Here is a 16056-nt window from a genome sequence, read left to right on the forward strand (position 1 = left end):
TGTATTTACTTGACAGTGTTATTGGGACGATAGAGTCACGGGCACTCCTGCCAACAGCGAGCATACTGTTGATTTGTTAGTAGAGCTAACTGCCAGGAAAAATAGTTGGTGTTCTCCCACACTTGCTCTTGGCAATAGACTTAATGTAATTTGCATTTAAGACTGTTTCTGCCGAGACAAGTTAATTTGTGCAACTGTGTAAACACAGCATTGGTGAGAGTGTGGTGGCCTCAGAACAGTGACTGTGTCCTTAGCAGAGAAGAATGTTGGAGTTGTCATCAGGGAAGAGATTGCACTTTCTTTTGGTGACACAAACACAGGTACCAACAGATATCTGTGTTTTAAATGAAACCAAACTTGTTACAAGACTTTTAACTATTGAGGTTTGATCTTTCATTTCTTCATAGCCACTTAAGCCTTCTACTCCTTTGATATCAAAAACAAGAGTTGAAGGTAATAAACTGTGAAGCATAGTGGTGGCAAGGCAGATATTCTGATCACTCACTGTTCTGTTATCTGATCTTTGTTTTCATGAAGAGCGTTGTTTGTGCTTGCGGTTAGTCCATTCCAGTGAAATTAACCAACATAAACGCTTCCAGTAGAGCAATGATATATGCCCGTACTTGCCTGCAAAGTAAGACATGGTGCAAGTAATTTGCTCTGAAATTGCAGCCTGGAATTTGATCATAAAATAACAACTGGATGGGGAATTAATCCGTCTTGCCTCTCTGTAGTTTCTGTAATATCTTGCCAAGTCTAACCCCATTAATACATTTGAATTAAAAACAAAAAACAAGGGTGCTGAGTTTAGCTGAGTTGGTTGAGTGGGTGTCCCATGTGCTGAGGCTCTGCAGCGGACCCGGGTTTGACTCCCGGCCTGGGTCCCTTTGCTGCGTGTTGAAGTGGAAGCCATCTGGAGGACGAGCATGAGCTTGATTCGTCTGGTATGCCGATGCAGAGCCACTGGCAGATGTCGGCTGGAACATCAACGGAGAATCACGATGTTGGGCAGTGGTAAAGAGGAGAAGATGAGCAAACAGGTTGGAAGGCTAGCTAGCTGGTGGCTGGCAGACACCAGAGCTGACGGGAGGCTAGCAGGCTCCATACTAAGACCTGTATGGAAGCCATTGGAATACAGTTATTCTACTAAAGACTCTTCAAGCACAGCTACTTCGGACAAGAGTACTGCTATGCCTGGAGCTTCCCGTAACCAGAACTTAAAGACCAGCTTCATCCTAAATATATCTTTGGCTGTTGAATGTTGGTGTCTGCAGGGTCCATTATGGTCAGATTGTTCTGCTTTTTGGCAAAACTTGTTGTGAGGACACAAATGCAAAACTCAACGGGGGGAGGAGGACGAACTGACCAAGACATCAGGGAGCACACAGACTATATACACAGAAGTGTGTTGTACAGAAATAACATCCTGTCAGTGAGTTTTAGTGTAGAGGTAAACATATCAGTGTATTTTCTCAATAGATACAGACTTATGCCACTTTCCATGCTGGTTTCCAAATGTATAAATGGACTGATGCAGTCTTGTACCTATCTTTAACACCATGCATGCAGTTTTTTGATTAGTTCCGACTGACTTCCCATTAGACAAAGAAGGATAAGAAAAGTGTGAATTTTATTTAGAGCTGGATTACATCTGTAGTTTAAAAAATATTCACTATGATTATGATTACACAGTCATGTGCAAGTGGTTACCTGGTGGTTTTCCTCTGTAAATATGTTTGTCATGATTCATTTTGATAATTATATTGACAATGATCTTTTGTTTTTTTTAAATTATTATTCTACTTATCATATTCCATAATCACAAACATATTTTCAGAAAGACAGTAAAAAATGGCAGTAACAAGTCGCACATATTTTTTTTGTGGGCAGCAGTGGTTAGGGCTATCAGAGCGTCACAGCACTGATGTCCTAGCAGGGCCTATCTGTGCAGAGTTTGCATGCTCTCCATGTGCTGCATGGGTTTCCTCCGGGATCTCCTTCTTACTCCCACAATTCAAAGACATGTATGTGAGCTGGCCAGTTGTTCAGGGTATAGCCTGCCGCTTGCTCAATGTCGGCTAGGATCGGCTCCAGCCCCCTCATAACCCTGCAAAGGATAAGCACAAACAGATGGACGAATGGATGGATAATCTTTATGTAAATAAACAAATAAATACATGACTTTACGCATGTAAATACGGATCATTTTCCTGAATTGATGGGGAGTAAGAATATCTTCAGGTGTAAGGGCTGTAGCTGTGTGTAGAGGCTGTGCCATATGATACAATAGCTGCTGTGGTGTTTCAAGAGGACATTGCCAATGCGCAGTTTAGGCTAGAGAGAGTTCTCAAGGACTATGCTGATGTCCTGGCCCATGATGATGAACTCTCATCAAGCGGAGAGAGCACACCCTCTCCTCCTTCAGAAATTCACACTATCACCGTGAGCTGAAATGCGTTTCTTGGCCTCTTGCTGGAAATCAGATCATTTTTTTAGGTAACTCCCCTAAAGTCTGTGCAGCTGAACTGGTTACATCCACTGCTTCTGTCACTTTCTGCCATTCCACTTGCTTCATGTTGTTACTAAAGCCAGAACTTAATTCTGCAATACTTCTTTTCATCTGGCAGTTTGATCAGTCATTGTGTAAAATTTAAAGTCTGTAAAATTACGCCTCCTGTTCTTCAACTACTTGTTTGCTTCCAACATGTCTCCTCAACACAAAATTCTGTCCCTTTATATGCAGTCATTTTTAGAGCCAATTATATTCAATTGTGAGGATGTTCAGAGGGCTTGTGAACATAATAACATTTTAGGAGGATTGAGACGATGAGGAAAAGACACATGGGAACAGACCTATGTGGGTATTTTATACATCTGAAAAAGAGACTGCATATGCATGTTTCCTGTTTTGTGTGTACACAGATTTCTACACCTGAATCTACATAGAGTTTTAGACATTTGGACCCTGGTCCTGGTGCACCTGATTATCTGCCGTTGAACCAGCTGAACTTACTTGGAGATGCCCTAAACGCATTTGTGCCATGCCATATAAATTTGCTAAAGTAGGGCCCAGAGAGAATATTGGGTTGCGAGCTTCTGGCTGGAAATTGTCCTGATGAAGTAAATACAGGCCTCTAAATGGAGAAACATTGTCTCTAGTTTGGCAGCCTTATTGCTGAGCTGAAAAGCCATCATCATTCCCTCCATCCTGTGTGAATGTGATATGACAGGAATTGTTAAATGTACAGATTGGAACATATGGTTTGCAGCAATCTGAAATGCAAAATTTTATTTTGGCAACTACGACAATGTTGGACAAAAGGGTCAAAACACATTAACGTTGCCATCCATAGAGCTATACTTCTTTTATGTCAAAAATACTTTGAATAAAGTTTTACAGATGCAATCTGCCACATTTTAGAGAAATTGAGTGGCCTGCCTTGTCTAATTATTATCTTTTTTTATCCTGTATCCCAAAGGAACACAGCATCCAGGAAGTATGCGCTTCAAGTACAACTTCATTGCAGACGTGGTGGATAAAATTGTCCCAGCTGTGGTTCATTTAGAACTTTTCCAAAGGTAAAACTAACTGAAGCAAGAAAATAAAACCTTCAATAGAACAAAATAGCATTCACCCATTTGCCCTTATCTTTGCCAGGCTGCCATTTTCCAATGAGGAGCTCTCTGTGTCGAGTGGCTCTGGGTTTATAGTATCAGAGGATGGCTGGATCATCACCAACGCTCATGTACTCACCAACAAACAGCGGATAAAAGTGGAGCTGAAAAGTGGTTCGCAGTACGATGCAACAGTCATGGACATGGATCAGAAAATGGATGTGGCGCTCATTAAAATCGAACCAGATGTGAGTGCCCACGATTTCCCCTCAGCTCCACGGGAAGCCTAGATTAAAGTCTACCTTGTGTTAAACTCTGTCCTGGCAGCCTGTCATCAGAAGCTGACATCAAAGTGTATAAATCCCAAACATAAAGGGGGTGGATATTCCATAGAGAAAGTCAGTGAGGGCTTTTGCCCAACAAAATTAGACTCCTCCAATTTGTTGTTTGACTTTCTCGTGGGTGGTATTGCCTTTTAAATTAAAGGCTGAGCTATTTGCGAGCACAGTTCTGTATAAAACATGTCACTCCACAGACATGTTCTTACACAGAGTTGTTTGCATGGTAGAGAGAGATTGTACTTATGACCACTTTAGTCAGACTCAGCATGAAGTTTATGATTAACATTTTTAGTACTGATCTGAATACAAGAATACCTCAACATCAAGAGTAAACCATCATTGTGTTTGACCGCCCTAGAGAGGTTTGCAACACCCAAGATGACTTATGCCCCTTTTCGACCAAGGCAGTTGAGATGCTGGTTCAGAGCCAGTGCCTACCCTGGAACCAGTTATTTGCATGTTGACAGTCAAAGAACTGGATTCCAGCCATTAATACTGGTTCCAGAGTGGCACCAGCACTTTTTACATGCTGACATCAAGAGCTGGGAGCAGGGGTATTAAGACCAAGGACCAACTAATACTGCTTATGACTGCCATTTTTAACAATCAGAACTAGGTAGCATGTTCTGACTGGTCTGTATGAAAATAAACAAAAGATTAGAACTATTTTCACTGATCAAAGCAACAGTGGTCCAAAGACCGATCATGTTTGAATGCCAATGTAGGCATGCAGGGGTCCCACAGTCTCATAGTGGTTTCTAACAATGCTCTCATGCCCATGGAAAAGAAAACCGGTTCTTCAAAGGTGAACCAGTACAGGCACCAGCCCAGAACCAGCACTTTGTTTACTTTGATTGAAAAGGGGAATAAGTATGCCTCAAAGAAATATAGACATGCCAGAGCATTTTTTCCCCTGTAGAAGAATGTGAATGGGTGCAGCGCTGACACAGCACTGTGGAGTTGGGTCCTGCTTTGTGAGACTAATTCATTCTGATTCATGTAACATGTATCAGTTGAGGCAATTCATCAAGTCGCAGTCATCCCGGTCGTCTGCTTCTCCTGTCGGGGTCCTTAATCCATATGGCGAGGTAGCGCTAGGGTGCCCTGCCACTGTGCCACCCAGCCTGTCTGTTTCACTTAATGAGACCAGAGACACTGCCACTTCTGGCTGTTTTTTTTATAAGCAAACAACAAAAAAAGCATAGTGTAACCCATTAACTCCAGACCACCACTGAACATACAGTTAGAAAATAATAACTTGTCAGTTAAGCTGACAAAGATTTTCATGGCCCTAGTAGTCTGCTCTATGCAAGAGGGAGAGAGATTGGTGGGATCAGTGGCCAAGTTTGTGTTTTTGGCTGTCCTCCCGTGCCATAACCGCCTAAGTGCCCTTGAAGTCCCACTGTACAACAAGAAAGTGGGAGGGATTGTTTCAACTCATTGCTAAAGAGAATTCATGTCTACTGTTTGCACATGCTTGGGTTGTAGTTGACTATGTTTAATTTAGTATAGAGAGAAAGCAGAAGTACCTAGAAGTAAGCAGAAAGTAAAAACAAGTTGTTTACAAAAAATAAATGCTGCTGATTATGATAAATATCACATCACAGACTTTTAGGCATGATGATATCTATATGATATATGTGAGCTTTTAGTATTGTGACATCCCAAATCTATATTAACCTATAGTTACTGTGTTTTAGTGGACTAGTTAGCCAGCTGACCTTAAAATAACCTTTCAATGCCAAGGCCAGCTAGTGAACAACATCATGACATTATTTCACCCACTGTGTGTCTCAGCTCCATTCATAAAATCGATCGTTATCCCACATTGTGGTTCATCATTTCTCTTTGTACCTTACTGCAGAATCCCCTGCCTGTTCTTCATCTCGGCCAGTCATCAGACTTGCGCCCTGGTGAGTTTGTGGTGGCAGTGGGGAGTCCTTTCTCCCTACAGAACACTGTCACCACCGGGATTATCAGCACAGCCCAGCGCAGTGGCCTAGCGCTGGGCTTTGAAGACTCTGAAATGGACTACATACAAACTGACGCCATCATTAATGTCAGTGAGGGCCCAATTACCATTACAAACACAATCACTGCCTTTCTTGGTTTTGCATTTGATTTGAACTACACAGTTTTTTTTTCTATTTTACAGTGAGTAAGAAAAACTTTTTGTTCTGTTAATTCACAGTACGGCAATTCTGGTGGACCACTTGTCAATTTGGTAAGAGAATTTATAGTGCTTTTCAGCTATGTAGGCAATCCGTCTTGTTTTATCAATGAATGTGAGGACTAAGGTCACGAACACAACAACCAAGACTGGTGGTATTTGTTGTTGGTAAAAAATAACATTTGATAGACTATGAGTTACAGTGCCTGTAAAAATTGCTTTTACAAGTGGAATCATGGTCCATATAATTTGGCTTTTTCGACCCAAAAAATACAAATTTTAAAAATTGTTAACTTGGTCAGTCAAGTAGAAATATATAATGTAAAATACGTGATTGAGTAAATATTAACCCCCTGTAAGTGACTGGCCTACTTCAACAGTGGTCCAGCCAGTTGGTGCTATTAGTCTCAAAATTAAGATCCTGTGCACCGTGAATGTGTCTCAAGTGATTGTAGTATTAGGACACTGTCTTAAGGACCAATCAATGGTTAATTCGTATTCCTGGCTACAATTACACCACAAAAAAAAAAAAAGAATTCAAGTCACTGAACATTTCCTGGAGTTCAGTGAAATTCATCATTAAGAAATGGAAGGAATATGACACTGTAAATCTGCCTAAAGCAGGCATCCTCATAAACAACGTAACAGTGCAAAAAGGAGACTAGTAAGGGAGGCCACCTTTCATGTGAAGTAGTTAGAGCTTTAGCAGCGGAGATGGGAGAGACTCTGCATACAACAACTTATGCCGGGGTTCTTCACAAGTCAAAGCTTTATAGAGAAGACAGCTCATTAAATCTGGACTAGAGTTCAGCCAAAGGCATGTGGGAGACTCTGAGATAAACTAGAAGAAGGTTCTTTGGTCTGATGAGACCAACATTTTTTGGCCATCAGACTTAACGCTATTTTCTTAACTGCACATCACCACATACACACCACATCCACCGTAGAGAATGGTAGGGGCAGCACCATGCATGGGGATGTTTCTCAGAGGCTGACCCTGGATGGCTTGTGACTGTACAGGGTAAAATGAATGCAGCAAATATATGAACATGCTGGAGGAAAACCAAGATTCACTGTGTAAGAGAGCTACAACTTAGGTGAAATGTATCTTCCAGTAAGACAACGACCTGAGCCAAACAGTGAAAGCTACACAGAAATGATTTAAACTCAGCAAGGTGAATGTTCTGGAGTGGCAGAGTCAAAGTCCAGATCTCAATCCAATAGAGAATTTGTGGTTGGGTTGTTCACATCCAACCTCCATGCAACCTGACAGAGCTTGTGCATTTTTGCAAAGAAGAATGGAGTAAAATTGCAGTGTCCAGATGTGCAAGCCTGACTGAGACCCATCCACACAGACCCAGTGCTGTGATTGCAGCCAAAGGTGCAGCTACTAAATACTGACTTGAAGGGTTGAACATTTATGCAGTCCCTTATTTTACGTTATATATTTTAATTATTATCAAATTTTATTGACCATAGTTCTATTTTTAAAAGCAAGAAAAGGAGAAAACTTCAAAGGGGGTCAATACTTTTTATAGGCACTGTGGACTGGAGAGGCATAATACTCTCACTGCTGTTTTGTTTCTGCAAGTAGCAAAGCTATGTTTTCAATGAAGCACATAAGGCCACCATCTCCTGGCTTTCTTTCCATTGTGTGTTCAACAGGATGGCGATGTAATAGGCATAAATACTCTGAAAGTGGCAGCTGGAATCTCTTTTGCTATCCCTGCAGACAGAATACGGCAGTTCCTTGCTGAATCCTATGACAGAAAAGCTACCAGTGAGTGAGATTCTAATGTTGGTGTTGTAGTCACAGTGTCCAAAAAATACTATATGATTGCATTCATATATAAAACATGTTTTATCATTTGTTTATTCTTCTGCCTTTAGGAATAAAAGCAACAAGAAAGAAATACATAGGTGTACGGATGCTGCAGCTCACACCATTGTAAGTAAACATCAGAATAATTAATCCATTGCATCCACAAGTCTCTGGCCCAACTGGATATCACGATCCAACATGCCACCCATTCATTTCAGTGGGAACTGCTTGTGAGCCCATGAGCCAAAAAAGGTTTTCTTGCTTCCAGTTTTATTTCTGCATGTGCATTACTCCTTCCTGAACCCCTTCCGCCAGATGCTTTATTTTCTTGTACTCCATATAAACAGTCTTGAATTCTGATAACACTATTTTGAACAATTACTATCATAGAGTATACACGCATATATGTGTGTGTGTGTGTGTGTTTACATATATATAATATATATAGATATGTGTATGTATACACACACACAATTGTTTTAAGAAGTGTGTGTGTGTGTGTGTGTGTGTGTGTGTGTGTGTGTGTGAAAGTAATGGATATGGACCACATAAAGTAATGAATCTCACCTATAACAGCAATATCTTAGACCCCCTTACAAATCGAGTAATTTTAAGAGATGCTGCATCATGAGGAGAAACTTAAGCAACTTTGTGAAATGGCTATGGCTAATTTTAACTCATTGATGCTTTCTTGTAATTCAGCAGTAAGATATTTCTTTCCTCGTATAGGGTGTTAGTTGATATAAGGCATCACTGTAATACCTTTTACACTGGACTCCTTTAAAAAAAACACTAAATTTTGAAACTTGTTGCATCAGGAGAAACAGTCAAAATGTTGTAATAAGCTGCCTAGAACACATTCTTATCTATTTGGGCCTACGATTCACGATATTTTTCTTTGTGTAAAAAAAAAAATCTGTTTGTTTTGATGATGTCGGTGTAGCCCTATATTTTCATGCGGTTGAGCGCAATGCGTTTATTGTCACCATTGTTTGCGCTATTGTCTTATTAGTCTATTTCTATCCTTACGGTTACTATGTTTATATTGTATATATTGTTTATTCTTTACACTGTTTTTTGCACTGCTACTGGAGTTGGCTTTTTAATCTCATCGTACATGTGTACAGTGACAATAAAGGCATTCTATCCTATTCTATTCTACATAGCTAAACATTCAGCTGACTAATGAGTACTTGTGGCTATCAACCCCTGTTTGTGTAATTAAATGAACTCTGTGTGCTGCTAACATAAAATACATGAGGTAGATGGGGAAACAGCAGAGGAACAACAAGCTAGACTGTTGACAACCGTGCATTTCTGTTTGTGATGTACTTTAGCTATGTTTTTAACGATTGCTCTTGTTCCCGCTGACATGCAAATGTCTTGTTGCACTTGTGACAACAAGCGTTGTCTGCATGGATTGTTGTGAAGTATAACCTCACTTTTGATTGTTCTCTCTGCCATTTCCACTGGGAGCAGGGTGTTTCTCTCTGTGTGTGAGTGACAGTCGGACAGTAAGAGCCCACCCCCTGCACAGAACAGGCTTCAACACAGATCGCTGTTCAGGACTGGGAATAGTGAAAATCCATCATAGACAAATTCCTTAATTTTTGGTCTTTCTGGATTTAATCCATTATATACCGCAATTCGGTACCTATCCCTACCCCTCAGTCCTGCATTGTTCATAGACATGGGACAGCACAACACACACACATTGTTATTGTGTGCTTGGAAGGCTATACAATATCTGTAGTTTGAGGAGTCACATCAACATCTTTATTGATCTTTTCTTATATTGATGTCAATGGAGAACACTTTTTGTTGCTGTAGTGTTGCAAATGGCCACTGGGACAAATCCAGCTGTCTTAATACATCCAGTGATTGTAAGAAGGCCAAGCAGTGCTTCGGCTACATGCTAGTGTCAGAATGCTAACATCCTCACAAGGGCAATACTTACATACTGATGTCTACTGGTATGTTGTTTACTATGTTTACCATCATATTTTAGCATTTTAGCATAATAACATTCGCCAATTAGCACATATCATGTGTATGGAATATATTATCAGTGATACATTTCTGATGATCATCATCATGCAATGTGCCTATGTATGGTTGACACCAGCTCAATTTAAGGTGTTATATAAATGAAACTAATCAATCTCTAAAATGAAACATCAGAGTTATGAACTGGTAACTGGGATTCTCTAGATTTTTTCCAAAGAAAGTGAGCATTCCTGCCATTTTTAAGGCTGCACGTTTCTTTCTAAAAAAAAAAAATGTGGATCAATTTGATTTGTTCAGTTGAAATAGACTGTGTTGTATGTTTCTATGTTTCTCTTATTCTCTGTCGCCACTTTTCCAGTTTGATCCAAGATCTCAAGGAGCGTATGGCTGAATTTCCAGATGTGGATTCAGGGGTTTACGTTTATGAAGTAATACATGGAACAGCTGCATCCAGGTAAGAGTCAATCTGCTATGCTATGACGTGTTAAATCTCATCCCATTCCAGCTTATTATTTAGCAAGACGGGCAAAATATAACCTCACATGTTTGTTGTCGGTACTGGAAGATGATTGGCTTTTCTTATACTGGTTGAATATTGACGTCCCAACACCTTAATTAATTTATTCTGTAGTTTTCTTCACCTTTCCATCAACCAGCTTTCTGCTGCTACTTGAAAAGATCAAAGTGGATTTTTTTTGGCTGGAATACTTTGCCAACTGAGCTAAGAAATGCTTAACTGCTCTGTAGAAATAACAGGAGGGAAATAGGTAGGTTAATATGTGGGTCCATAACTAATGGTGTATTCACACCAAACACAATTGACACCTTGTGTTACTCATGTGAGTATGATCTCAGGATAATTTGTTTTTATTCACGTTACTGCCACATGTGTTGCTGCAAGTGTTTAATCACCAGAGTGTATTTTTTTCTCCCCAAACAGCCAGTACTATTTTCAACTCATGCAAACATGCGAGTGAGGTGAATGACATGTATTTGTGTCATTCACACAAGGCCCAGAGGAAATTTGCTCCAATTTCTGTAGGAACACATCGTAAGAGCAATGGTTTTCATGTTACTCATTTGATCCATTGTCAATATAAAAATATTGACTGGTGCAGCTTTAATATGGTCAGTTTTTATACTGATACTGATACTTTATACTGTATATATTGTCACAGAGACTTTCTCCATCCTGGCACAAATATTTAGGAATTAATCTGTGCTGTGTTTATTATTTCTTTTAAATTAAATACGTCTTTTTTTCCCCATCTGTGTAAGTGCTTGTGCTTGTACTTGTGCTTCCCACAGGCAGAACTCTGCTTTTTTTTCTCTCTGACTGTTTAGAATCTCTATTGTCAATAGTCGAACACCGCCTCCTATGACATTGAAGCCTGCAGCTTTAAACTGCATGCAGAAGTAGTTTACCATATAACCAGTAAAGAAAAGGGAGTCGATTTACCATGACAATGCTGCATTGTCGGCCATACTACTCCTCGCAGTCATCACTTTTGTCTGTAATCTGTAATCTAATACAGGGAAAGACTTGTCTAAAGGTCATCAGCCTTGAGTCCATGAGCATTTTTATGCGCATTTTGAATATTGCATTAGAAATTCTATGGAAACGGTAAAAAAAAAAAAAAAAAGTCCTCTAATATGAGAAAAAGGTTGTACGCCTGCTTGAGGTGGTTTTTGTCTTTTGCGAATCAGATAGAAACAGATTTACTGAATGAATGCTGACTGGTCAGCTGTTTCCGCGTCGTTGTTGTGTTATTGCCCTTGCGCCGTGCATTATCATCATTGCATTTCTTCATCATCTCAGGACACAGCATGCAACATGGCAAATAGTAGCTGACATGCAAGAACAATTTTAACTTGCCCTATCAAATGTAATTCCTGAAGACCTCTTTTTTTGTTTTGCAAACCTTCAAAAGTTCACTTTAATGTGCTTGTCATTTTATGGAAACATGGCTACTGTTGTTTGTCTGAGGGTGTGAGATCTACCCAGCTGAGGTAGATGTGTTTAAGTAAGGTTTTATATGTGAGTGATATATGCCGTTGTTTTTGTTCCACAGTGCAGGCATGATTGAGCATGACATCATCATCGCCATCAACGGACAGTCCATCCACACCATGCAGGAAGTTAGCGAGGCAGTCCAGAGTGGTATCCCACTTTCAGTGGTGGTGAAACGAAAGGAGAAGGATGTATCGCTAACTATCATTCCTGAAGAAAGTGACAAATATCACTGACTGTAACTAGCAATAATTAAGGAAAAATGTACAAGTATTTTACAAGCTGTTTTGGTTTTATTAAGGAGTTCCATTTAAGGAGTTCATTTCTGGTCCATCAAAACATGATTCTTCTCCGTCGGCTTAAGAGACAGTATAATTATAACACTGGCTAGGCTTCTGTTGCCGGTGTGTTCTGTGGATTATCCAGAGTAACAGGGCCATTGGGCCTCTAGCAAGAACATTTTCAGATTTTTGCCTTCAATTGACTTGTTTCTACAAAGTTTATTCCTTCAAGTGTTCCAAGTCAGATTAAGAAAAAGAGTAGAGTAAAAAAGAGTGGAATAACAGGACTTTAAACACTGGGGAGCAACTAGATCTGGTGAATCCAAACCACTGCAGGAGAAAGACTCATGAAGATATCACCCAGAGTCTGCTGTGAAGGGGTTCCATCCATCGCATTACTGCGGGTCCTAACCGAGCTCTCATCTCCAATCCAACTTTCCAGCTCCACAACAACTTCTCAAACTGCTCATGACTGGCTTGATGTCAAAATAATATGATACTAATAATGATGCTAATAATGCTAATGATGATAAAACAGAACAGCTTATTTCCTCCACTTTTCCCTATTTCATCATTGAATTCACTATCATCATTTTGATAGCTTGTATATGGTAAATATTCACATAAACATTTAATCGAAGTCATTGTGTTAGTTTGTACTCAGTTAATAAGTAATTTAATTTAGATCCAGTTGTTGTTCTGTCTATTCAATTGAAGTGGTTCAATTTAAGCAACTTAAAGTTACACTTTTACATATACAACTCATAACATAAGAAATTACTGACTTGGTTAAAACGAGTGCAAAATCATTGAGATACTACATTTGGAAATTGGGGCTTCTCTTTCACTGCAATTCTTATGCCATTAGCTTCCTAACTTTTGGTAGTATATTCGCTGAGCTTTGTGGAAGACTTCATTGGTAGAGTGCATGCGGGCAGGCGAGTACATAGGGAGGCCTGTCCAACTAAACTGGCTGAACTAAATGATTGGACGGGCTAATTAGAGTCCTGTGACTGCTAAGGGTGGTGTTTTTTATTTCAAATCTTTTATGTTTCAAAGTATTTTAATTATTAATCACTGGATTTTAGGAGATTTCATCCGAAAATAGCAAAAAACGCCTCTAGGATAACTTACCATCCCAAGCTATAAATGTTTCAGCTGATGTGTTGAACTTTGCCAATACAATCATAAAAACCTCAAAGTAAACTGGAAACACATAACAGGATAGTATGTTAAACAGGATATTAATGTTGGAATTTCAATCACCTTTATTGTATTGAAAACCTGGATGAGTTTGTTCAGTTATATATACTTATATATAGCCTGCAGGTCACCGCACAGAAGATGCACTGTGGAAAGGCAGCCTAAGGTTCGTGTTACTGCATCAGTAACAACAGGCTACATGGAACTTTGCATATTTACTGTTACATAAAACTTTTCAGACACAACAATGATCTTATTGTCACTTATAATATACTGATTTTTTTTTTCTAGATATGGACAGTGAATATGGGAATGTGTGTAACTTAAAAGATCAATATGTCTTGACTGTAATAATACACTGAATGTTATGTGCCATGATGTCAGTATTTTCTATTGGCTGTTGTATGAATCCTGATGCAGAAAGTTGAAACAGGTTCAGCTGTGAACTACAATTTTTCTCAATTGCTAAAACACAATTTCTGAAACCTTGCTCCATTTTCTGAAAACACTAAGCACTATTTACAAAACCTCTGACTCCTCGTGCAAAATGAAACTTTCGCCTCAAAACAGATTTACCTGTGTTCAAAACCAAACACTGCTCTCAAATCATAAATAAAGCGATCAAAATGATATACACTATCAAGCAGTCAGTAAACAATACACCAAAAAATAGAAAACACGTTGTTCAAAACATATAGTTCTCAAGAAGTACATTTTTAATCTCAAAACAAATTTCATATTTTTCCGTCATTGTCTTTTGATGAATGAAAACATGTTATACCACAGTAGCACAAAATTGATCAGAAATTATACTCTGCTTTGCTCTTTGCAATTTCTTTCATTCTTCCTCCTCCTTGTACCCCTATTTTTACAGTATTGTACCCTGCATCTCACAAACTTGTCCTTTCTTTCTGTGATACTGTAATTCTTGTTCTTTGTTGATATGAACCTGTAACCAGTCAAAATCTATTGAGCAGTCAGTACTGTATACAAATGGAAAGCACCATGTTCAGGGCCAGACAATTTGTTTATTGTACAGTAATACAGTCTAAAATGCACTGTACTACAGTATACAATACAAAAATTAAAGGAGTAAACGTGGTCAATGTGCTTCTTCTTGTCTTTGGGCTGGGTCAGGCCAGATCACTTCGTCGACATCACAAGCAATATTTTCCCCCCTGAGGCAACGGGGATCTGAACTGGCTTATATTGGTTGTGTCACATGATTTGAAACAAGTGAAATCAATTTGGAGTGGTTGTGTTTAATCAATGATATGTGTTCTCTATTTGTATTTGATTATTGCCACTTGTGTTTAACAGTATGGTTGACATGTGCATTACAGTGCAGAATGTGTTTTGAGAATGAGAATGTGTTTAGAATTCTGCTGAAAAGTCTAAGTGAGATCTGCAAATTGTGTTTTACCATTTGAAATGGTTTAAGGTATTGACAACAGTCTGCACAATTAGCTAAATGAGTTCAGGATACTGCGAACTGCGAGCTTTTGTATTTAATTTTTACAGGGAAACACACCACACAAACATTCAACTCTAAAGCTCAATGACACTATAGTTTAGCCAAAGATAAGTTCTATCAGTCTGTATATACACTATTAGTAGGGCAGATAACCAGAAGGATTGCGCATTTTATGATAAAAGCGTCATATTTGGTAAGCTTGTAGCCAAAGGCATATAGAAAAAAATTAGATGTGGAGGCACAACAAATTTTCCATATGGCGGCCATTTTTCAAGATAGCCGCCAGTGACGACTGTTTTTAGATTAAATTTCACATCAACAATGGATAATAGGTGATAGAAACATACATTTTGGTACAGTTATAGCCAAAGACATGGGGAACATGTAGAGAGATCAAGACTTTTCCATATGGTGGCCACAACTGTTTTTAGATGAAATTCCACATAAACAATAGATACTATGTGATAGGAGCATCAGATTTGGTACAGTTATAGCCAAAGACATGGGGAACATGTGGAGGGATCAAGACTTTTCAATATGACAAAAATAAGATGTGGAGGCAAATTTTCAATATGGCAGCCATTTTTCAAGATGGCCACCAGTGACAACTGTTTATAGATAGATGATATATAATAGATTTTAGAACCCACCGTGACACAGGTGTCACACGTCCTTTAAATGTTCTGGAAAATTCTATGAGCAGCTTTATCCTTCAGCTTTATCCTTGATTTTAACTCATGAAGTCCCAGAGTGACACATACTAAACATCCTGGTGGATCATGTGACAGGTCATGTGATTTAGTCTTCCCATAACAACATTTCCAAGATGTCTGTGTGCCAGGTTACCATTAGCGGCAGAGCTAGCTAAATTTAAATAGCTTGTTTTGGGTAGCCAGAGGTAAGATTCAAACCATTTAAGAATTGTAATGCAAGCATAACAATGCCTTTATTACATTTAACCTGTTGTGAACACTTGTCATGAACAAGGTGATATAAAAAAAGTCAGGTAAATATCGTTGTGACGTATATGTCACATCGGACCTTTAACCTTAAAATTGTCATGGAAAACCTACTGTGACATATATGTCACAATAAGAAAAATATATTATGATCTGCTCAGTTAACTTAACTT

The 16056-nt window shown here is 39.1% G+C and overlaps 1 protein-coding gene across 2 annotated transcripts in view; it reads left to right on the plus strand.

Annotated features, from left to right (window-relative positions):
• htra4 (HtrA serine peptidase 4) overlaps positions 1-14556 on the plus strand; it is a 28413-nt gene extending 13857 nt beyond the window's left edge. The window contains exons 2-9 of one of the 2 annotated variants that reach the window (XM_030416455.1): positions 3480-3579; positions 3659-3863; positions 5821-6015; positions 6148-6180; positions 7792-7906; positions 8017-8074; positions 10314-10409; positions 12028-14556. In XM_030416455.1, coding sequence (XP_030272315.1) covers positions 3480-3579; positions 3659-3863; positions 5821-6015; positions 6148-6180; positions 7792-7906; positions 8017-8074; positions 10314-10409; positions 12028-12202 — 977 coding nt within the window. In that variant the 3' untranslated portion in view covers positions 12203-14556. The remainder of the gene's footprint in view (positions 1-3479; positions 3580-3658; positions 3864-5820; positions 6016-6147; positions 6181-7791; positions 7907-8016; positions 8075-10313; positions 10410-12027) is intronic. The other variant, XM_030416456.1, reaches the window with a different exon arrangement.
• The last annotated feature ends 1500 nt before the right edge of the window (positions 14557-16056 follow it).

This window comes from Sparus aurata, chromosome 5 (genome assembly GCF_900880675.1).
Source record: "Sparus aurata chromosome 5, fSpaAur1.1, whole genome shotgun sequence".
Lineage (NCBI taxonomy): Eukaryota > Metazoa > Chordata > Actinopteri > Spariformes > Sparidae > Sparus > Sparus aurata.